General features: G+C 38.9%; 1 protein-coding gene across 3 annotated transcripts; it reads left to right on the forward strand.

The window, feature by feature from the left end:
- Positions 1-306: 306 nt before the first annotated feature.
- SYPL1 (synaptophysin like 1) lies at positions 307-23336 on the forward strand. 3 transcript variants are annotated; one of them, XM_050782722.1, is made up of 7 exons: positions 354-469; positions 741-812; positions 1569-1646; positions 13899-14023; positions 15293-15500; positions 20695-20883; positions 21904-23336. In XM_050782722.1, the coding sequence occupies exons 1-7, from the start codon at positions 419-421 to the stop codon at positions 22036-22038; spliced, it is 858 nt and encodes a 285-aa protein (XP_050638679.1). In that variant the 5' UTR covers positions 354-418; the 3' UTR covers positions 22039-23336. The 3 variants fall into 3 exon arrangements, with proteins under 3 accessions (XP_050638678.1, XP_050638680.1, XP_050638679.1); XM_050782721.1 differs by lacking the exon at positions 1569-1646 and having other exon boundaries at positions 307-469; XM_050782723.1 differs by lacking the exons at positions 1569-1646; positions 21904-23336 and adding an exon at positions 21156-21239 and having other exon boundaries at positions 342-469.
- Positions 23337-24015: the final 679 nt, after the last annotated feature.

Here is a 24015-nt window from a genome sequence, read left to right on the forward strand (position 1 = left end):
TCCGTAGGAATCTTTGGTGATTCACACTTTCGAGGCACCCCACAGCATGGTGGCCAGAAGTCTGTCGTTTTGCAATTTTAATCAAAGGCCCCTAACACATGTCTTGAAACGCGACTTCATCTGTGCCAATACATTGTAAATTCATATAAAAGTTGAGATCTGTGAAGGGGAGGAGAGGCCGGCTTCGGTGCAGTGAGCTCAGCTGTGGTGAGCTCTGGGTCAAGTGAGGGTTTCTCTGAGGGCAGCACCCCCCAGCTGCGCAGGCGCGGACGTGGGAGCCCCCGGTCCAGGGCGCTCCGCAGTCGCGCGGGTCCGGAAGCGCGGCGCGGGCCCGAGGAGCGCACGCGTGCACGCGTGCGCAGGGGGAGACCGAGCGCCAGGGGCTGAACTGCAGGGAAGGGGGCGCGGCGCACGCAGCATGGCGCCCAACATCTACTTGGTTCGCCAGCGGATCAGTCGACTTGGCCAGGTGCGGCCTGAGGCGGAGCCTCCCGGTCCCCGCCCCGGCCCGCCCCTCGCCTCCCCAGCCGCCCTTCTCAGTCTCTGTCCCAGAGTCTCAGCCAGCTGCTCAACCGCCGCTGCTCCCCCCCCCCCCCGCCCCACGGCCGCCCGGGCCCGCCTCCGAGCCGGGCCAGCGCGCCCGCCCCGCCTGCCCTTCCTCGCCGCCGGGCTGCTCGGGTCTTGTCGGTCCCCTCCTTCTCCGCCCCGTCGTCCTGACTCTCTCTCCCTCCTTCCCTCAGAGGATGTCCGGCTTCCAGATCAATCTCAACCCTCTCAAGGAGCCACTCGGCTTCATCAAGGTCCTCGAGTGGGTGAGTGCAGCCCGCGCCTGCCAGGCCCGCAGCCGCTCTGCGCGGCGCTCTAGGCAGGGAGACGGGGGCCTGCGAGCCGGGACGCTGCCCTGCCGCGCGGGCTTTGAGGCCGCCGCCCCGGGACTGGGAGTGGACGGTAGGGAGGGCAGGGAGGCCGCGGCCTGGGCCCGCGCTGGGCGGAGACGCCGCGGCGGGCGTCGAATCACGAGCTCCTCGGCCGCCTGGCTCCCCTGGGAGCACCCTCCCACACCGGAGCTCCCCTCTGGGTGCCCCGGTGGAGTGGGAGTTCAAATTTCCCCTTGGCTCCACCGCTTCCCGCAGAGGAAGGGAAAACTTCCTGCTGCGGTCTAACCGAAACCCGGCGGCTGGTGTCGCGCTCTGCGGAGAGGCTCAGCGGGTACGTCCCAGCCGGTGCCCACTCGAGGTCCAGCTCCCTGGGAAGCCGATTTTGTCTTGTAGACGTGATTTGGCGAGCATTCCGTTCTTAATTTGTTTTTAAGATGGGCTCCGAGTTAAAAATAGTCAAAAATAAACTGTGGGCCAGGGGAACGAAGGAAAGGCCTTTTAACAAAACGCATGGAGTCAGATCGGTTCACTTAATAACACGTTAGGAATGAACATCGAGTTTGTTTTGGGTATTTCCAAGCAACATCCTGCTTGGAAAGTCAGCTTTTAGTCCTTTCCTGAGAACACTCAGGAAATTAACAATCATTAACATCAAAGAACACTTATTAATTCGACCTTGGCAATGATCAGTCACTTGGAGGAGTTGGTGAATATACCTGGCACTGCGGGCTTCCTTCAAACTTCGTGGCCCACTACGTATTTCTGCAGGCAAGTTGTGTTTATAGACAGCAGCATTTATATCCATAGCTTTTTCGCCCTTTTCTTTAGTGATAGAGTGGTGAAGAAGAATAAGAACTTTCAATTTCCTGTTATAAATAACCTACCGGGGATGTTTTTAAAAGCAACTGAAACTCAGTTTCTCTGATGGGTACCTAATGTGATTTTCTACTTAGACCATTGTAACCGCCCAAGGGGTTAGAGGGTTTCACCATTCACTGAACATTTTGTGTGTTTTCTGAAAACTGAAGTAGTGCTGACTTCACACGAATGACTACTTTAAAGACGCATAAATAAATATACCTGATTTTTTTAAACCTAAGTCCAGATTTAAGTATAAAGAAAACCATGATTAAAGCATTTAAAAATTGCAAGAGGAAAATCGCATTAACGAGGCTAATCAAATATAAACGTTAAGAAAGTCCTACATCTAGATTTAGTCTCATTGAGGATTATAGTTAAATTTATAACTAATAATTTAGATTTCCACTTAAATGAAGAGGCAGCTGTTTATATCTGTGCTTATATTATTTGTCAAGTTTTTAAACAACTGTAGATTTAGCTTTTTCCTTAATATTTCAAGCACTAGTGATAAGTTCATTCGTGTTCTGATGTATTTTGAAGAATACCCTTTTTAAGCATCTTACGGAAATACTACTTTCAGTTTGAACAGCTTGTTATTACACAGGAGAGCCTTTTATGAAAAGACTACACATTGTTAATGGTGTGGTAAATATTTATTCAATGAATATTTGACTATTTTATGCCAGATCTGTACTAAACACTAGCATACCAACATGAATAAAACATGGTCTTTTTCTCATGATCTATTAAGGATGAAGGACATAAAAATATGAAAATGCCATATAATAAACTGAAATAAAGGTGTATGCAAAGAATAGTAGAAGAAATGAGGGAGAGAGCATTTGCTTGGAGGAACTAGGGAGGACTTCATAGCTGAAGGAATACTTGAAGGATGGGTACTGGTTCACTTGGGGAGTCACTTTCTAGGCAGAAGGAATCTTACATTCAGTGGTAGGAAATGCTGAAGCAGCATAACCCTGTATGAGAACTTAAAAGTAATTAGGGGTTAGTTGGAATATATACTGGGTTGGAGGATACAGTTTGAGATTATTCTGAAAACACTTCAAAGAGGTTCGCTGCTTCTAGGGTTAATCTTTGGGAATCTGGGCCCTTAAGAAAATGCATATGTGCAGGGTACAGAATATTGGAGTGTTTATTCCACTCAAGCCCAGAATCCCTGCCGTAGGGGATGGGAACTTACTTAAAGGCTTTAAACAAGTCAATAATATGACTAATTTTAGGCCCTCATAATTCCTCAATGAACAAATTTCTCTTCCTCCAATTCTGAACTTTCCAAACCATCCCTCTACACTGCTGACAAAATGAAAATTTCTAAAAGGATGGATTGGAAAGGTCAGAATTGGAGGAAGGGAAATCTGTTGATTGAGGAATTATGAGGACCTAAAATTAGTTTCAGTAGAACTGAAGGGGTTTACAAAAGGGGGTTACAAATTATGTATGGAAGGTAACGAAGAGGGAGGACCCTAAGATGACTGCTGTCTTTCTGACTTGGTTGCCATTAGCATCATTATTCAAGGTATGTCAGGAGGAGGAGGAGGAGCAGATTTTTGTGGAAGGTCAGAGGTTTCAGATGTATTGAGTTTGTGGTCTTTTTAGATCTTTTGGAGGTATCCTATAGGATACAGTTGTATATATGGATCTAGAATTTAAAATATGAGTTTGGGCTGCAGATACAGCAGATATCTGCCTGCAAAGGAGAGAAGGAATGGTTAGGAAAATTGAGGGAAATAGTGCCTTGACATCACTATTAGAATTTCAAGAAAAGAGTACCCCAAAACATTAGGTGCAATAGAATGGTTAAGTAAAATAAGGACTAAAATGCATCCCTTGGTTTTACTAATCATACTGTTGGTGGCTTTAGCAAGAGCAGTTTCAGTAAAATCAAAAAGCCAGATTTTAGTAGGCTGAATGAAAGTGTGGTAAGAAAGTGAAGACAGCATAAACTGCTGTTTGACTGTGAAGATGGGAGAAATTTGGTGTTTACAAAAAAAAGCCACTAGTTCAGCTTACAACTCAGTTGCTTAAATGCATTCTCTGGAGACAACCATTGTATTTGGTATGCAACAAAAGTCTTTATTTGCATTTCCCATTTTATCATACTGAGAAGAGAACTCAAGGGTCAAGGTTTAATAAAATTTTTACTGCTTCATCAGACATTCTTAAGTAAAACCGGTGTTTGTTGTTGTTGTTGTTGTTCGTTTTTGGTTTTTGTTTTTGGTTTTTTTTTAACTACAAGTGTGTGGCAATGAAATAGAGTTTGGTATTCTTCTTGATTCTTACTAAGCCCGGCAGTTTTCCCCACCAGTATGTCTGCTTCATCGGTACAAATGTCAACACAGTCTAAAAGGCAAATAATGTCTTAGTATTGTTAGGAAAATGTTTTACCTCCATGAACTCCCGAAAGACTCTTGGGAGCTTTCAGGGGTCCACAGACCACACATTGAGAATTGATGAGGTAAACATCACTGGGGACCAGAAACAGAACAGAAAATATGGCAAGGAGAAAGACTATTCCCAAATTTGGTAATTATTAATAAATCTGGAGAAAACTCAACTGACTGTCTGGATTTATGACTTAAATAAAGCTGAGTACTTAAAAGTGTAGAAATAAAGAGATATATATAGCCACTCAAGACCTGGACCAATCTACTTGCAGGCTTAAGGTCTGGATTTGTGATAACTTGTATGTTCACTTATGTTGGTGGTTTGGGGGTCCCGTCATAAGGTGTGGTGTTTGTGGACTAGGGGATTCAGAAGACCAAGCAGAAATGACCATGACCATAAAGCCACTAGACAGGGATAGAAGCAGGAGGGGACAATCAAGTTGAGCCTATATCAAATATCCTAAAACACATGAAGAAAACTAATTTTTACTTAAAAACCCAAATTATGTCAGTGGCAACAAATGCTGTCAGTTTTCCACAAAGTGACAGGCTTATTTCAAGACAGCCAGCCAGATCAACAGTCAGGATATTGATTCACTCCAGAAGACATGAAAATAGTAGAGCAATTAGAAAATGATTTTTATTTTTCTGTATTTATTTATTTTGAGACAGAGTCTCTCTCTTGTCCAGGCTGGAGTGCAGTGGTGTGGTCTCGGCTCAATGCAACCTCGCCTTCCAGGTTCCAGAGATTCTTCTACCTTAGTCTCCCGAGTAGCTGAGATTACAGGCACTCGCCACTACACCCAGCTAAGTTTTGTATTTTTAATAGAGACGGGGTTTCACCATGCTGGCTAGCCTGGACTCTTAGCTCCTGACCTCAAGTGATCCACCCGCCTCAGCCTCCCCAAGTGTTGGGATTACAGGCATGAGCCACAGCACCTGGCTGATAAGTGATTTTTAAATAAATATATTTAGGTTCCTCGGAGATTTAAGGTGACATAAAGATGTTTTCAACATACAATGATTAGGAGTTAGCAAAAAACTAGCCGTTTATTTCAGCAGGAACTCTAGAGTTTACTTCTCATTATCCAATTTTTTTTTTTTTTTGGAGATGGAGTCTTGCTCTGTCACCCAGGCTGGAGTGCAGTGGCATGATCTTGGTTCACTGCAACCTCCATCTCCCAGGTTCAAGTGATTCTCCTGCCTCAGCCTCCCAAGTAGCTGGCACTGCAGGCATGCGCCACCTCGCCCAGCTAATTTTTGTGTTTTTAGTAGAGACAGGGTTTTACCTGGTTTCACTAGGATGGTCTCAAACTCCTGACCTCAGGTAGTCCATCTGCCCCAGCCTCCCAAAGTGCTGGGATTACAGGCATGAGCCACTGCACCCAGCCATAATCCAAATTTTTAAGGGTTATTGAATTATCTTGGCAGGCTATTTAGAATTTTCTACTATTGTACATTAGAAGCAAACGGAGATAGAGTGAAACTGAAGCACTTTGTAACTGACTTTATTGCCCAGTGGGAATAAACTGAAATATCACCATCAAAAACAATACATGTTTTAAAATGAATAACTTTAGCAGACATTTCAGACTTTGACTCATAAAAATCAATACCTTGGCTCTAGGCATCTAATCTTTTGATTGTAAAGGCAAACGTGCTGTAATAGTTCATTTTAAGTATTGCATGATCATTTGACTTATTAAAACCAGCATACATTTGTTTTGCATGTAAACATTCATACATAATATACTTTTATATCTATTTTTGAAGATTTAAGTTATTGCTTTGATAAACTAAACCTTGGACAGAAAGAAATTTAAGTAGATGATTTCAGATTAATGGCGAAATTAAATAGCAGTGAGGATCCTGCAGCTAGAAACGTGTAAACAACACTCATAAACCAGGTGAATACTAGTATTCTCCTGTAGAATCCTCAGAATGAGCATGGTCTAGCAATAGAAGTTAGGTCTCCAAACTCTTTTTAAATTTTATTTATTTTTTGAGACAGGGTCTCACTGTCACCCAGGCTGGAGTGCGGAAGCACGATCACGACTAATTGCAGCCTTGACTTCCCCAGGCTCAAGCTTTTCTCTCACTTCAGCCTCCCGGGTAGCTGGGACTACAGGTACACACCACCATACCCAGCTACTTTTATAATTTTTTATAGAGACAGAGTCCCACCATGTCACCCAGGCCAGTCTCGAACTCGTGGGCTCAAGTAATCCTGCTGCCTTGGCCCCCCAAAATGCTGAGATGAGCCACTGCACCCAGCCTCAAGAGTCTTTTTTGTTTGTTTGTTTCTTTGAGATGTAGTCTTGCTCTGTCACCCAGGCTGGAGTACAGTGGCGTGATCTTGGCTCACTTCAACCTCACCTCCCATGTTCAAGCAATTCTCCTGCTTCAGCCTCCCAAGTAGCTGGGATTACAGGTGCCCACCACCACACCCAGCTAATTTTTTTTTTTAGTTTTAATAGAGACGGGGTTTCACCATGTTGGCCAGGTTGGTCTCGGAACACCTGACCTCAGGTGATCCACCCGGCTCAGCCTCCCAAAGTGCTGGGATTACAGGAGTGAGCCACCGTGCCCAGCCTGCAGAGTCTTTTTTTTTTTTATCATAAATGCCTATTAGTACAAAATTTTATGGACAGAGCCACAATATGCATCTACAACTTAAGATGCATGTTTTACTATGTCAGTTAGTATCTTAAGGTATATTATATACTCAGTGCAAATTTTGTTTATATTTTTAAATCCTTGTTTCAGATACTATTCTGATTATTTTTTGTTTTGCCACCTTCTTGTGATCTCATTAAGTAGTCTTTTTTTACCTTGTAATATGGCTGATTAATCATAGAGTATACATAGAGTATGAATGCTTCCATTTTCTCTTTTATACATGAGTGTATGTGTTACCAATCTGTAGTTTCTTTGAAGACATTTTAAAGCCACAGGACAATTTTGTGAAGGTTAGTTTGGTTAAAACTAGACAATTTAATTCCATAAATCCAGGCCCACTCACATTGTAATGCATGAACACTAAAAGTGAACGAATAGGTGAGGTTATCACTGTCTGTCCTTCCATGTGTGAGATTCCCCTTACCTTCAGGATACCCACATGCTGTACTGACATGTGACCTTCTGATGTGCATGCCTAGCATGGGTTTCAGTGGTATATTAATTGCAATAAAGCTTCAATTCCTTATTTAAGTCTGAAAGTAGATCTAAATAGAAGTTTATATATTTTCTTCTGGTGCACCAGTTAATTGACTACTCCAGTCTACTTTGGAGACTAGTGCTCCAGAAAACCAGGCTGTAATTTTCACCCTGAGGTTACAATTCTGTGAATAAGATCTGCCATGGTGGTCGTCTAGTATGGGTCTGGTGGGCAGAGAGGTAAGTGAGACTGTTTCTCTGGATACTTGGGGCTGTATGTGAACATGTAACTTTTCTGACCTAAACAGAACCTTGCTGTCACCCTGCCCCTGGATTCTTACTAGTTACTCTGCAGACAGAATTCCATGTCAGTAGTTTCAGTCATTCTTCATGGGGTAGGAGTGTATGGGAAAATGAGTTTCAAAAGTGGCCAGAAAATATAAATCAGAACACCAGTACTCCTTCATTTTAGACTAGGGTTAGAAATTGAAATGGTCATAGGAACCGCCCTCTAAAGTAAATGAGTGAAGCAAGATGTTTAGAAGAAAAACAATAGTATGTCATTGATTACTTACTGGCAACTAACACACATCCTGAGGGCTGTTAAGACAATGGAGAAGCAGATAACCTAGAAAGCACATGCTCTGCCATAAGTGACATCTGTCACTCAGTTCTCTCTGATTGTTGCTTTATGAGAATGTGGGTCTGATGTTGCCATTCTTCAGCTTTCCCATACACACTCGGGAAAAGCAGGAAATCCAAATTTTTATATGTAATATTGAAATTAATAATTAAATTAATTTAATTTATTAAATTAGCGATATTAAAACAATGACAGCAAATTCACATTTTTTGTAATACTGCAAAGGCCTCACAAATATATTTGCAGGCCAGGTTTTACCATCAGGCTGCCAGTATATAACTTCCAGTCTAGATCAAAATAGCAGTAGAATATAGGGAGAAGTGAGATAGTTGGATATTTTGCCCTCATAATTTTGTGCTTTGTTTAATATAAAATATGTGCTTTTGTCCCTTCTTTCTATAAGATAAAGACCAGAACTGCTGTCGTGATATTTATCTATCCTTATAACAAAAAGCTTTAAAATGATAATTATGTAAGATTCAAAATATGGTTTTACTTATAAGTTATTGGAAATTATTTTTTCCTTAAGCAGTTATTTAGTGAGCATTTGCTATGTGTCAGGTTTTCTGCTAGTCATTGAAAATTGAAAATGCTAAACAAAACCAGGTGCAAAGACATGACAGTCTGGCAAAGGAGCAGTAGAAGTAATAGTCTTGAAAGCAACAAGCTGTAGTGCTGTATGCTATTTATTTGCTACTTGTTATATTAGGAAATTCATTTTTCTATTTAATTTTTTAATTTAATTTAATTTTATTTTATTTTTAAGACAGGGTCTCACTGTGTTGCCCAATCTGGTATTGAACTTCTGGGCTCAAACGATCGTCCTGCCATGGCCTCCCAAAGTGCTGGAATTACAGGCATAAGCCACTGCACCCGGCCCCATTTTATTTTTTATAAAGCAAGTTACACAAGAAAAATGCCTATAGTAGAGTTCATATATAATAGAGTTAATGTCTGTGATAGCTCAAGAGAAGAATCATGAGTTCTACCACAAGGAATGAGCTAATTAGAGATGGGGCATTCCCAGAAGAAGCAGCATATACATTTAAGACGTAAATACATGGTATGTTTCAGGAACAGTAAGCAGTATAATGTGACAGAATCATACAGTACCTGGCAGTGATACACTACAGATAAATCTATCTATAAAGTTGAGCATCAATCAGCCATGCTTTTTATGCCAAATTAAGAAGTTTGAGCATTTTTTGTTTAATTTAGGTTGAAAAGCAATTGAGGAAATTCCTTTAAATGGGAAGGACATGATCAGATTTTTATTTCAGATCAGTGTGACATCATTCTAAACTAGCTCTGTCCAGTACAAAAAAATACAATGGAAATCAAAAATGCAAACCACATAGTAATTTTCAGTGTTCTATTAATCACACTAAAATAAGAGGAAACAGGTGAAATTAATTTTAACAATATATTTTACTTAATCCAATCTATCCAAATTATTGTTTGAGCAAGTCATCAATATAAAAATTAATAAAATATTTTACATCTTATTCATACTAAATCTTCAAAATCTAGTGTGTATTTTGCAGTTGGAGTACATATCAATTTAGATTAGTGGCATGTAAAGTGTTCAAGACTCATAAGTAGCATTACTGGGTACTGCAGCTGTACTGCCCACATTATAGAAGATGAGTATCAATTGGAATGAAATTGGAAATGAGAGGAAGCGTCTGCTGGGTTACGCGCAGTGAAAAATGGTGACGGCCTGAACAAAAATAGTGGCAGGTGTAATGTAGTCAGGTAAACAGAGCTTTTTAAAAAAATGGTTTTATACTCTAGGTAGTCATATGCAACATGTTTTTGTTTTGTTTTTGTTTTAACTCAGCATTGGATTTCTATGATTCATCTATGTTGATGTAGGCAGTTGTAATTCTTATATCTTTTTTGCCATATGACTTCCCATTGTAAGAATATACTATGGTGTTTTATCCATTTTCCTGTTGCTTTTCCCCTCCCCGTTTTTTATGAACATTCTTATACATCTCTTAGTACACGTGAGCAAGGGTTTCTCTTAGATCCATATACTAGTAAATCCTTTGTGACATTATGTTTATTATAAATATGTTCACCTAATTGGTAGCTTGTTTTACGTTCAACAGCTGACTTGATTACAATTTTTTTTCTGTAGTTGAATTTAACAATCTTTTATGGTTCTTTTAAAGACTTTTTACTTTTGTGTGCAGCTCATCTGGGCCATTTACTGAACAACTCTTCCTTGTATTAGTTATCTATTGCTGTATAACAAATTACGCTGAACTTAGCAGTTTAAAACAAAGGTCTGTTGACCTTTATTAGGTGAGATAATAAATCTCACCCATTCTTCTGTGGGTCAGGAATCTGGGAGCAGCTTAGCTATGGTTTGGGCATAGGGTCTCCCATAAGATTGCAGTCTAGCTGTTGGCTGGGGTTGCTGTTATCTCAGGGTCTCCAGCTCATTCTCATGACTGTTGGCAAACCTCAGAGCTCAGTCATGTGGTTACTGGCAGTCCTCAATTCCACACCGTGTGAGTCTCTAAAAGTTGCCTCAGTATCCTCCCAACATGGCCACTGGCTTCCCCCAGAGAATGGGAAAGTTCAGGAGTGAGAAAGGAAGACAGAAGCAGTCTTTGGCTGGGTGCGGTGGCCAAGCCTGTAATCCCAGCACTTTGGGAGGCCAAGGCCGGTGGATCACTGGAGGTCAGGAGTTCGAGACTGGCCTCACCAACATGGTGAAACCCTGTCTCTATTGAAAATACAAAAATTAACCAGACATGGTGGTGGGCACCTGTAATTACCCCTGCTACTCCTGAGGCTGAAGAAGGAGAATTGCTTGAACCTGGGAGGTGGAGGTTGCAGTGAGCCGAGATTGCACCATTGCACTCCAGCCTGGGTGACAGAGCGAGACTGTGTCTCAAAAAAAAAAAAAAAGGTTGCAATGTTTTTATAACTGAGTCTCAGAAAAGACATCCCATTTCTTCGCAGTACCATATTCTATTCTGTAGAAGCAAGTCACTATATTTAGTTCACACTCAAGGGAAGGGAAATCAAACTCCACCTCTTGATGGGAGTTTTATCAAAGAGTTGGTGGGCATATCTTTAAAACCACCACATTCCTTTCCTCTGTGATCTACAAATCAACTCTATTAGATACAATTTGTCTTATACACGCTAGTCTATTCCTGGCCTCCTTATTCTGCTCCATTGGTTCAATTTGTATATCTAATTTCTTTTATATGCTCAGGACTCATTTTCTGGCCTTTTCACTCTGTGTATTCATGCATATTTATTCTGAGAGAGTATCGATTCTTCTATCTTTACCTTTTTTTTTTAACATAAAACATTAGTACGAATAATGAAAAATGACTTCATGACACATTTTCCAAGGAAAGTTATTTTTACATATTTTGAAATCCTATGAAAACCAGGGATCACCTCTTAACAGTTAAGACCCCAAACTATGTGCTGGACATTACCTCAGACTCTTCCCTTCTGTAACCAGATTCTTTTCATGTATCTCTTCTTTGTGGGGGCAGGGAGGGGAAACAAACCCTTGACAATTATTATAATGTGGATTATGGCCTACAAGACTTAAGGCCCTGGAATAATCCATGGGAGGCATTATTATCAAGTGTTCAACAGTGAAGGTTTGATATCAAATCTGCATTGAATTTTATCTACTACCACTTGCTAAGTGTGTATGATCTTGAACAAAACCAAGTCCCTGACCTCTTTAAGTTTCTATTCTAGGGAAAGACAGACAAATTAAGTACTGTGTCAAGCAGTGATAATTAGAACAGAGGAGAAATAGAGTAGAGGGAATAGGTTGTGTAGGAGTGCTGTTATTTGATATAGTGTAGTGAGGGGAAGGTCTCTCGGAGAGGGTCATACTGGAACAGGAAGCTGTGGAAGTGAGGGAGTGAACCATGTATTCTAGGCAGAGGAAATAGCCAGTGCAAAGGTCCTGAAGGAAGAGTTTATCCCATGTCACTAAAGGTGTTGCACGGAAAGTAGTTTGTGTATACAGATTAGGTAAAGGAAAAAGTAGCAACATGAGGTCAGAAATATAAGGGAAGAAAGGATCTTGCAGGCCTTTATATGAACTTTGGTTTTTATTCATAGAGAGCTCAAAAGCCATTGGAGGGTTTTGAGCAAAGGATAACATTTTCTGCCTTACATTTTTAAAAGATTGTCTTGGCTGTTATGTTGATAACAGACTGAAGCTGGGGCAAGGGCAGAAGCAGAGAGACCATTTAGTGCAAAATTCAGGCAAGAGGTGATGGTAGTTCAGATCAGGAGGCAGTACAAGTGGTCAGATTGCAAATGTATTTTGAAAATAGAGCCATCACCACTTGCTGAAAGATTGAGCTCTTGGACTTTAACAGCACATCTGGAGTTTTTTGCTTATTTGTGTTGTTTTGTAGAAAATTCACAAGTACAAAAATAAAAAGGAATTATTTTTTATCTTCCTTTGAGAGGTGACCTTGAAATTTTGATGCATAACCTTTCTAGTTTTTGTTGTTTAAATTTACTTTATATGTAATGAACACTTTCTATGTTGTTAATCTCCAACAGCTATATAATGTTTCATTGCATGAATGAATGAGTGGATGAATTATAGTTTGATTCCCTCTCAACATTTAGGTTGCTTCCACGTTTTTTGTGTTTTAGATAGTATTTGAGAGAACATCATTCATTTTTTTAAGCATATGCATGATTAGGAAAATAAGTCTCCAACAACTTTTTGAGACCTGGAAATACCCACAAGGGAGGCTTAACAGGCTCATGAAATAGTATTTCTTCTTTGCTTACAGCCTCTTGGCTTTACAAATTACTGGTAACTTGCATTCCAAATAAAAATACCTCCAATTTACCCATTTTGATTTTGATACTAATAAATGAGTCTCCCTCTATATTTCATACTAATACTTAGTAGATACACTAAAGTATGAACAAATGAATTGTCATATGGGCTGGTACATTAATTTCTGTATTATACTCAGGGGAAAATAAAATCACATTTGTCGAGGTTTGCAAATAAATGTTTTAATGTCTTTCGCCATTTTAGTTTGTGTTTAAGGATTTCTAGAATGTAGCCAGGCATGGTGGCACACTCCTTAGTCCCAGCTCCTTGGGAGGATCACTTGAGAGTTCAGGGCTGCAGTAAGCTGTGATTGTGCCACTACACTTGAGTCTATACAACGGAGTGAGACTCATCTCTTTAAAAAAGGGTAGTGGGGAGCTGGTCACAGTGACTCACACCTGTAATCCCAGCATTTTGGGAGGCCAAGATGGGAGGATTGCTTGAGTTCAGGAGTTCAAGACCAACCTGGGCAACACAGCGAGGCCTCATCTCTAATAAAATTCAAAAAAAGATTAGCCGGGTGTGGTAGTGCACACCTGTGATGCAGCTGCTTGGGGGGTGAGGTGGGAGGACGGCTTGAGCCTAGGAGGCCAAGGCTGCAGTGAGCCCTGATCATGCCGGTGTATTCCAGCCTGGGCAACAGAAACCCTGTCTCAAAAAAAGAAGAATTTCTAGAATGTTAGTGAGCCAATTTTTTTTTTTTTTTTTTTTTTTTTTTTTGAGACGGAGTCTCGCTCTGTCGCCCAGGCTGGAGTGCAGTGGCGCGATCTCGGCTCACTGCAAGCTCCGCCTCCCGGGTTCACGCCATTCTCCTGCCTCAGCCTCCCGAGTAGCTGGGACTACAGGCGCCCACAACCGCGCCCGGCTAGTTTTTTGTATTTTTAGTAGAGACGGGGTTTCACCGTGGTCTCGATCTCCTGACCTTGTGATCCGCCCACCTCGGCCTCCCAAAGTGCTGGGATTACAGGCGTGAGCCACCGCGCCCGGCGTGAGCCAATTTTTAATAATCAGTGTGCTTACAGTTTTAGTGACCCTTGTTTGGGGTGTAGTAATGCTTATCTTGTTTTTTCTTTTGTCTTTTTTCATCTTACTTTGTATAGATTGCTTCTATCTTTGCTTTTGCCACCTGTGGAGGTTTTAAGGGCCAAACAGAAATTCAAGTGAGTTGTCCTCCCACAATTACCGAGAATAAAACTATTACAGCTACTTTTGGTTATCCATTCAGGTGAGTTATATTTATTTTAATGGTTTCACTACTCTTTTTACTTTCACAGTGAGTCATTAAGGTTTCCAGCAATTTATTGATTGTAGAGGGTAGAAAATTTAGATTGCATGCTCATTGGTAAGTGATCATTACCTCCCAAACTGTGGTACACAGACCCATGCCTGTCTAAAAACATCTCCTGGTCTGTAACAAAATAGGACAGAAAGTGAGAGTAAGTGTTCAGAAACTTTTATAACAATGTGATGTTGCCTTGATAATTTTATTCTAACAGAGTAAAAATAAAGCAAACTAGAGATTGTTCTATCACCTTAATATAGGAAGCCCTAATGTAGAAGGAAACATAACTTAGAAAAATCCAGATTCTCAATGTTTTTTGCAATTACTGAATATTTATGTCTTTATATAGGTTTAAGACATAGATGTATATAAAGAGATTCCGTATTTCATTCATTAGCAAAAAGCCATACTTTCTTAAAGTAAGTGACTTTACTTACAGAAGAATATTTCATCTGTGAAGTCTTGTTTAACATCAGTATCCATTGAAAAGTTTACTGAATATGTCCTATGTTTAAGCCAGGGTGAGAATCTTCTTTCACTTACTAACTTTACTTACTTGACCCTAGACTCAATTTTTTGGTCCAGTAATTGGAAGTATTATCTTGTAAGGCTGTTTTGATGATTAAATAAAATCTCCATATTAAAGATAAGTCAGATAATAAGTGGTTAGTAATCATCAAAACCTCTCTATCTTGTATCCTTTCTCCTAGACACTTCTCACAAGGAACTGTTACAGCATCTTTAGTGACAAGTCTTTTACAATTTATGGTTGGGAAAAATGAAAGGCAATATTTATTGTTAGCAACTATTGATCCAGGGTTAAAAATGTGAATCATTGTTGTAATTGGCTCTCTTGGGGCTAGTCACACATACTCTGCCACACAAAATGAAATATGATGTCTCAAAGTATAAACCATGTGGTATAATCCCTCCTACCTAATTTTTTACTGCAGGAAGATAGTATCTGGGTATGAAAGTATTTAATTCAGTCTATATTCAGTGTATCGTAAACCAATACCAGGTATAACTTATATACATTTATTATGAAAATTTCGGTTTACTTAAATATAATATTTGAATTTTACTTTTTTTCCCCAAAGGAATGTTTTTAATATATTTGGGGAGTATTTTTTGAAGTGTCATTCATTGTTTTGCATAAATGTTTCTGTCTCTGCTGGGAAAGTTCAATAATTCATACGTTTATTTTAATAGGTTGAATGAGGCATCATTTCAGCCACCTCCAGGTGTAAACATATGTGATGTAAATTGGAAAAGTTACGTTCTCATAGGCGATTACTCTTCTTCTGCACAATTCTATGTTACCTTTGCAGTGTTTGTGTTCTTGTACTGCATTGCTGCCCTTCTGCTTTATGTTGGCTACACGAGTCTGTATCTGGATAGTCGTAAACTTCCTATGATTGTAAGTAATCACTTTATTTTTTTAATACAAAAATAATTTGTATAAGCTAAATATAGATTTTCTTATACTGGAAATAAAAATTCTTGGTGTAAGCCAGTTCAGCATATTTTGGCCTGTGTTTGCCACAAGGTTGAGCTCTCTCCCATTAAGTTTAACTCAATTATTTTAGCCTATTTGCACTATAAAGAAAGTTTGTTTCTTTTTTAACTCTATTTTAACTTGGAAGAAACTCACATATGTAATAAAGCACATCAGGTTACAAATAGCAAAAAAATTAAGTCGAAATTAACTCTTTTAATTTGAAGAATTACTTATCACAACATAGTCTCATAAGTCTTTCTGCTTCTTACTTTTTTCTTTCCCTGAAGGCTCACTTTATACTTCTACAAAACTTATTGAGCTTAATTATCTATATCTTGGGTTCGCAAACTATGTCCCAGAGGTCACTGTCTTATTTTTTATTTTTACTTCTTTATTTATGTATTTACTTTTTGAGACAAGGTCTCGCTCTGTCGCCCAGGCTGGAATGCAGTAGCACTATCTTGGCTTGCTGCAGCCTCAACCTCCTGGGCTCAAATGATCCTCCTGAGTAGCTGGCACAAGCCACCATACTCAGTTACTTTTTGTGTATTTTTGTAAAGACAGAGTTTTACCATGTTGCCCAGGCTGGTCTCAAACTCCTGGGCTCAAGTGATCTGCCTGCCTTGCCTCCCAAAGTCCTGGGGGTTATAGGTGTGGCCACCGAGCCTGGCCTTGTTTTTTTTAAATAAAGTTTTTTTTGGAACTCAGCCATACAAAATCATTTACACATTGCCTGTGGCTGCTTCAGTGGTTAAGTTGAGTAGTTGTAATAGAGATAAAAAATAGATTTGCTATTTGGCCCTTTTCGAAAGAAGTTTGTTGATTCCTGGTCTATGTCCCTAAACTCCTTAATTTAAAATCAGACCCAGATAATTCTTATACTCAGCCTTAGTGGCAGCCATGAACTAATTTTGAATCTTTGAGGTATCAACAAAGGACTTAGATTTGAAGTCCTGATACTTTTGGCTTCAGAGCCTACTGAGCTAGAAATATTCTCTGAGATTTAGTTAGTAGGATCTGCCCTGGATTATTGGTGGCAAATCCAGAGATAAATCATGGTTTTAAGTTACACCTCCACTATAAAAGAGTAACTATAGGCCGGGTGCAGTGGCTCAAGCCTGTAATCCCAGCACTTTGGGAGGCCGAGAGGGGTGGATCACAAGGTCAGGAGATCGAGACCATCCTGGCTAACATGGTGAAACCCCGTCTCTACTAAAAAATACAAAAAACTAGCCGGGCGAGGTGGCGGGCACCTATAGTCCCAGCTACTCGGGAGGCTGAGGCAGGAGAATGGCGTGAACCCGGGAGGCGGCGCTTGCAGTGAGCAGAGATCCGGCCACTGCACTCCAGCCTGGGCGACAGAGCAAGACTCTATCTCAAAAAAAAGAGTAACTACAAAGTCAGTTATTAGTAACTTAAAGGGAGAACAGAGGTGTTTTTTATGTGTGATACTGGTCATTCATATGTATGAGAAAACACATCTGCTAATTATTGTGAAGTTACTTTAAAGGGAAGGCTATTTAAATATGAAGGAATATTAAACAAGATTACAAATTTTATTTACTTATTTATTTTTAATTTTTGCTGCTGGATCATAAGAATGGAAATGGTAAGTAAGTAATACAACAGTCTTCTATCATTCAGATTTATTCTGTTTCTTATGTCATAGGAGACATAAGAAAACTAGAGGTTTGCATAAAATACTTCTCGGTTGTTAAAAAGATAAGATGTCAACTGTTTTAATTTGCAGTGCTTATCCAACATACATGTTAGGAATCTATGTTTTCTGCAGACTTTTCAAATCTTATTGAAAAGGGAACTAGAATGATCTTATAGATAATTACATTTCGTTAAAATTCTTTATAACTAGAAGCTATTTCTCGCCATTTTGTCATTATCCCAACAAATTTTTTTACTAAATCTATCAATGTGCCCTTTATTTCTCATATTTTGTCTAGTAAACTTTTAAAAATACTACACTTCTTAAAGCAGCATTCAGACCTGTTTTTGTAGGTGGTTTTTCTGTCTGATAAAACTATAAAACTGACCTAGTCGTATCATTCAGAAAAGTAAAAAGTAATTTTCCACCTCAGAATGACCAATTAGTGGTCATATAAAGAAATAATCCAGAATTGGTTCCTTAAGTAGGTTTTTATTGTTATATAGGGTGCTTCTTGTCTATAAAAGTCTAGCTTCTAAATTTAATTTTCAGTTCTATTTTTAATTTAACCATAAAAATATTTAAAAGTTTTCTTTGAGAGACTGAGTGCAGTGAGAGACTGATTACAGACTCATGCCTGTAATCCCAGCACTTTGGGAGGCTGAGGTGGGTGGATCACTCCAGGAGGTCAGGAGTTTGAGACCAGCCTGACCAACATGGTGAAACCCCATCTCTGCTAAAAATACAAAAATTAGCTAGACATGGTGGTGGGTCCCTGTAATCCCAGCTACTCTCGAGGCTGAGGCAGGAGAATCACTTGAACCCAGGAGGTGGAGGTTATAGTGAACCAAGATCACACCACTGCACTCTAGCCTAGGTGACAGAGCAAGACTCCATCTCAGGGGAAAAAAAAAGTAGAGGGTGGGGGGTGGGTTGAGATACCCAAAATTAAAGATATAGCCAAATATGACATTAATTTTTAGGTACTATTAATGAGCCCTTTTAGCAATATTCCCAATTCTGTGCTAAGGTGTTTCTAGGAGTATTTCAATTATGAAAATTTAAATCTACTTCAATTCTCTTTTGAAGTAAATATAGCACTTTTTTTTGTTAAGTAGCAGGAGTTTAAGGTTTCAAGGCAATGTGGAAAATTGAGAATACCAGAAAATGAATCCAAACAAAAATAGGGTATCCCAAATTCTAAAAATCTATGAATCACATTATGAATTGTTGGGAGGAGTAGAGCTGCCCTGGGCAGCTGCAGGTCGTGCATTGCAGAGCTCCAGGTGGCACCATTCACTTAGAGTGCAGTGTGACTAGAGTCCTGAGTAGAGCAAATACTATCTGAAGGGACCAGAATTCCCCCACGTTCCTTCAACCTAGGTTACTTTGTGCATCATTTTCAGAAAAGTTCCTGCTTTTGAAATAGAAGAATGTCATACCCCAAGCCATCCAAGTGGATTTAAGAGCATAACCAGAAAAAAAAAAAAAAAAAAAAAAAAAAAGAATTTGGAAGAAAATACCTGAAAATTAGGAGGATTTGACATATATTGATCAAAGTTGTGAACTTTTCCGTAAAGAGAAATTATTTAACATGCGATATAACCTCATGTTACTCATCAGTTTTCCAAAAGACACTATTTCTAGCAAGTGTTTAGAAAATGTCTACCTGCAGCAGAATGTATAGCAGATGTACAGCAGTAAAAAGGGGAGTACTTCCACAGTGCAGAAAATATAAGCTATATTTCTAGGCTTTTCTCTTTGATCTAGGTTTTTTAAAAGGACAAGTAGCAGCAGAGAGCTCAGATACAAAGTGCATGTACTTTCGTGTTTGTGTAATTAGTAATTATTTTTGGTTCTCTAATCTTAAGTATTCATTCAGTGTTGTCTTGACCAAGTGGGCAAGCTATATAGCATAGCTTCTATATCTCGTAAGAGGTCACTGGTATTTATCCTAAATATTAGGTTGGTACAAAAATAATTGTGGTTTTTATCATTAAAATAAATAGCAAAAACCGCAATAACTTTTGCACCAACCTAATAAATGACTAAAAGGTGGCTGGCAAAATAATTAAAAACTAATTGGGTTTATTTAAAAAACAAAATGCTTCTGTGATAAGCTCCAAAACCCATTCTGAGGTTAGAAAGATTTTTGCTGCAGATGTATAAGAGCGCCTGTCCTTGAGTGTATGTATATGTTTAGCATATATAGCATCCAAAAGATAAAAATTTTATATTATTCCTAACCTGGTCATTAATTTGAAGGAAGATCAAACAAGATTGGACTTATGATCTAAAATATTAAAACCACCCATTAGAACCATTTATTCTAAAATATTAAAACCATCGCATTCTTTGTAATAAATAGCAAAGGATTCAGTACAGAGTTAATAGTGATAAGGTGTCTTGGGAGATTTTTGTTGTTGCCTTTTTTTTAATATAATGAGCATTCTTAAAATTTGTGGTTAGGAAATTTAAAGGAGATACCGTTCTGGTGTGTGCTTTTCACCATTTTATTATCCATCTCATGGAGAATTCAGTTTAAAGTTAGAGCTTTGCAGAAGAAGGATAAGGGAGTTGAGAGTATATGCAAGGGATGATAACGAAGGCCCTTAGAGTAGAAATTGATTAAAAGAAGTGAGAATGGCCGGGCGCAGTGGCTCACGCCTGTAATCCCAGCACTTTGGGAGGCTGAGGTGGGCGAATCACCTGAGGTCAGGAGTTCGAGACCAGCCTGACTAACATGGTGAAACCCCATCTCTACTAAAAATGCAAAAAAAAATTGGTTGGGTGTAGTGGTGGGCACCTGTAATCCCAGCTACTTGGGAGATTGAGGCAGGAGAATCACTTGAACCCGGGAAGCAGAGGTTGCTGTGAGCCGAGATCATGCCATTGCACTCCAACCTGGGCAACAGAGCGAGACTCTGTCTCAAAAAAAAAAAAAAAAAAAAAGTGAGTACATTAGTGAAGTGGTGAGACAGTAAGAAAGCAGTAGGATCAGATTGTAGGTCTTGGTGGGGTCAAAGGAGTTTTAGGATTGGGGTGCCAGAGAGAGTGAGCTGGAAAGAGGTGTTATCGGAAAATGGGATGATCAAAAACAGAGTATGGAAGGATACAGTTATTGGTGATGACAAGGTCCAAGGTATGATCCTGGGAGTAAGTGGCTGAGGTGAGGTTATGATGAAGGGTGTATAAAACTTTGGTTTCTAGTGTGAAAATCTTAGACTTCTGAGGAGATGACTGAGTCTTATTTACTGTTGTAACTCAGGCACTGTGCTTGTAACACTAACAGCAATGTTTACTATGCTCACTGACTTTTTTAATAAAGTATATCATGAAGGCCATTTCTCAGTACCATAAGGTTGAATGTAATCTCAGTTTCTTCATCATGGATTTGAAATTTAGTATTAAAATTAATTGTTCATTATTAACTCTTACTGATTTTTGCTTTAGGACTTTGTTGTTACACTTGTTGCCACTTTTTTGTGGTTGGTGAGCACTTCTGCCTGGGCTAAAGCTCTGACAGATATTAAAATAGCTACCGGTCACAATATTGTTCAGGAACTTTCGCCTTGTAAGAAGAAAGAAATACTGTGTTACTTTGGCTCTGTGACCAGTATGGGATCCCTAAATGTATCTGTGGTATGTATGCATTATTTATAATTTATTTCATATACTTGTTTAAAGTACTAGTAATTCAAGAAAGCAATAGCTTTCAGTAAATCTCTGGATGATTTTTATTTTTACTCAGCTCTCTGAATTCTAGTTACAATATAGTGGTTAGTGAAGAAAAGTTTGTTTAAAAAAAGTATTGCCTGTAAACAAGATCATGATTTTATTCATCTCTGAGACTTTCTTTCATCTAGTCAGATTTATATTTGAGAAGATTAATTTCTTTTTTTTTTTTTTTTGAGATAGAGTTTCACTGTGTCGCTCAGGCTGGAATGCAGTGGCATGATCTTGGCACACTGCAACCTCCATCTCCTGGGTTCAAGTGATTCTCCTGCCTCAGCCTCCCAAGTAGCTGGGATTACAGGCATGTGCCTCCACTCCTGGCTAATTCTTTTGTATCTTCAGTAGAGACAGGGTTTCACCATGTTGGTCAGGTGGTCTCAAACTCCTCCTGACCTCAAGTGATCTGCCTGCTTCAGCCTCTCAAAGTGCTGGGGTTTCTGGCATGAGCCATCACACCCAGCCAGGAAGATTAATTTCTTTGAGGTTGACTAATTGGGATGGGAAATAAAGTTGTGTGACTCCTCTTTTTTTGTAGCTGCAACTGTTGGATTGGAGTAGAAGAGATGGTAGGAGGGGGTGATAGGAGGTAAATGGGAAAAGGTACACGAGCAGTTGATAATCATTCTAAATAGGAGGAAAGTGAAAGCATTCGGAAGAATAGCTAAATCTCTTAGCCATGATTTTATATGTTACAGATTTAGAGATTTAGCCTTATTTCATTGGGAATAAGTCATTTATATAACCACATTTTGTACGTTGAAATATAGTCTTCCTTCTTTATTTCACATTGTGTTTAGTATTAAACTTTAAGTGAAATAATGGCGTACTGCCTAAAAATATTTAAAGAAAAAGTGAGATTTTTTTAAGTAGGGCATGAATTTTTATAAGTAGGTATTTGATTTTCATATTTATTTTTCTCTTTCGTAGATCTTTGGCTTTCTGAATATGATACTTTGGGGAGGAAATGCTTGGTTTGTGTACAAGGAGACCAGCCTACACAGTCCATCAAATACGTCTGCCCCTCATAGCCAAGGAGGTATTCCACCTCCTACCGGAATATAATTAAAGGGAAAAATACACTGTATGAAGTATATGTTGATACTATGACATGTTGCCAACATCTTGAGAAGCATTATTTGTTTCTAATAAAAGTAATGGCTTTGTCAATATATTGGTGGGTTTAAAATTTTGCTGCTTTTTTACATAAAGCCTGTGCCTTTCCTAGAAAGTTAAGATGTAAATGTGTTCTCACATGTAAATTTGAAACTTCAGGGGCCTATTATTAAATGATACACATTTTGAAATGAACCATAATTTTTTTCACTAAGCTGTTTGCCTTCCAAAGTGTTTACACCTTAAGCCTTAACATGTATCTTCATTCAGAAAGCAGTTATATTGTCATACCATAGTAGGAAGAAAAATCTTTATTTGGAATATACACTACTGTAAGTTTGTACAGATCATATACCTAAGACCCGTCTTTGCTTAAAAAGCCTTGATTACATAAATATGTAGGAAAAACATATTGAGTTCAAAATTTATATCTAACATTGTTTATGTTACGATGATTTTAATTGCAAAGACTAGGTGTATATTTTTTTCTGTTTTTCTAAATGACCCGTGGTACTTAATAGGTGTACTAAAATTGTGTTGGGAGCAGGGATTTGGAAATTTCTGATAGATGTGTAGTTAATATAGTAATTCTGTTTCATGAGATATGATCTATTATGCTAGTGGTTTAATAGGCTTGCTATATAAGTAGAAAGAACATGGCTCAACTAGATATCTTTATATGTATGGGCATTACTCTTAGTGATATTTGTTTCCTGTCCTTTGTTGCTCATGCTATTTAAGTGCAGGCTGAGACCCAGCCTCTTTGTAATCAAAATAATCCACTGTTTTTTGCAGACCCTATTCACAGGGTTAAAAAAATTAAGATTGCTTTCCATGTTTGAAATTTACCATTGAGAGTCAATGAAGTTGCTATTTTGAGTTTAGCATTGATATTGTGAAAATAAATGCAATTTGGATTTCATGTTTCTTAATATTCATTCTTGTTTCACAAATGAATGATTAAGGAATTATGCATCATAAAGGAACCTAAGTGAGGTATATGATGAGTGTATTGTCTTTGCACACACACATATAGGTATATTCTGAATACAAGCTTATTCACATTTTGCTTCCTAATCTTTTTGTTGTACAGGGATTCAGGTTTCTTATTCTTACAACATGATTGTTTGTATGTGAAGCACATCTTGCTGTTGCCTTATTTTTGATGCTTTTATTCATGATAAGAATTGTCAATATAAGAATGTATATCTTTTTTGCAACCAATTTAATAAAGGAGTTGAAAGAAAGAGTGCACTGATTGTTAATATTACAAAGAAACCTTCATCTTAAAGGCATTGAGCAGTACAAAACAGAACTGATTTTCAAAGCAGGAAACAGAATCACAGTTTTATTGTTTGGCAAGGAATACAACAGACAGAAGTGCTTTGGAGACTCTGGTTTTACCCTTTTTTCTTCCGACCTCATTTAGAAAATACTTATTTGTAACTCTCAGATTAAGTTTTCCTGATACACCTTTTCTCATTAATTGTCTAATTAACTAGCAAAGATTCCTGGTTGAGTATATGCTCTGCAACCAAACTGCCTGGATTTGAATCTTGTCTACACCACTTACTAGCTATTTAACTGTAGGCAAATTGCCCTCTGTGTGCCTCCGTTTGCTTATGTGGACATTGGAAATAAGTAGTTCCCTCCTGTTTACTAGGAATATGTTTCAGGACCCCCTGGGATGCCTGAAACCAAGTTTAGTACCAAGCCCTATACGAACTGTTTTTTTTCCTATCCATACATACACCTATAATAAAGTTAGGCACAGTAAGAGATTAACAAGGACTAATAATAAAGTGGCAGAATTAAAACCATACTGTAGTAAAAGTTACGTGAAGATGATCTTTCTCAAAATATCTTATTGTAGTGTTCTACGGGGAACTGAAACTAAGAATAGTTAAACCAATTTCCTGATCTCAG

The sequence above is a fragment of the Macaca thibetana genome, chromosome 3 (genome assembly GCF_024542745.1).
Source record: "Macaca thibetana thibetana isolate TM-01 chromosome 3, ASM2454274v1, whole genome shotgun sequence".
NCBI classification, from domain to species: domain Eukaryota; kingdom Metazoa; phylum Chordata; class Mammalia; order Primates; family Cercopithecidae; genus Macaca; species Macaca thibetana.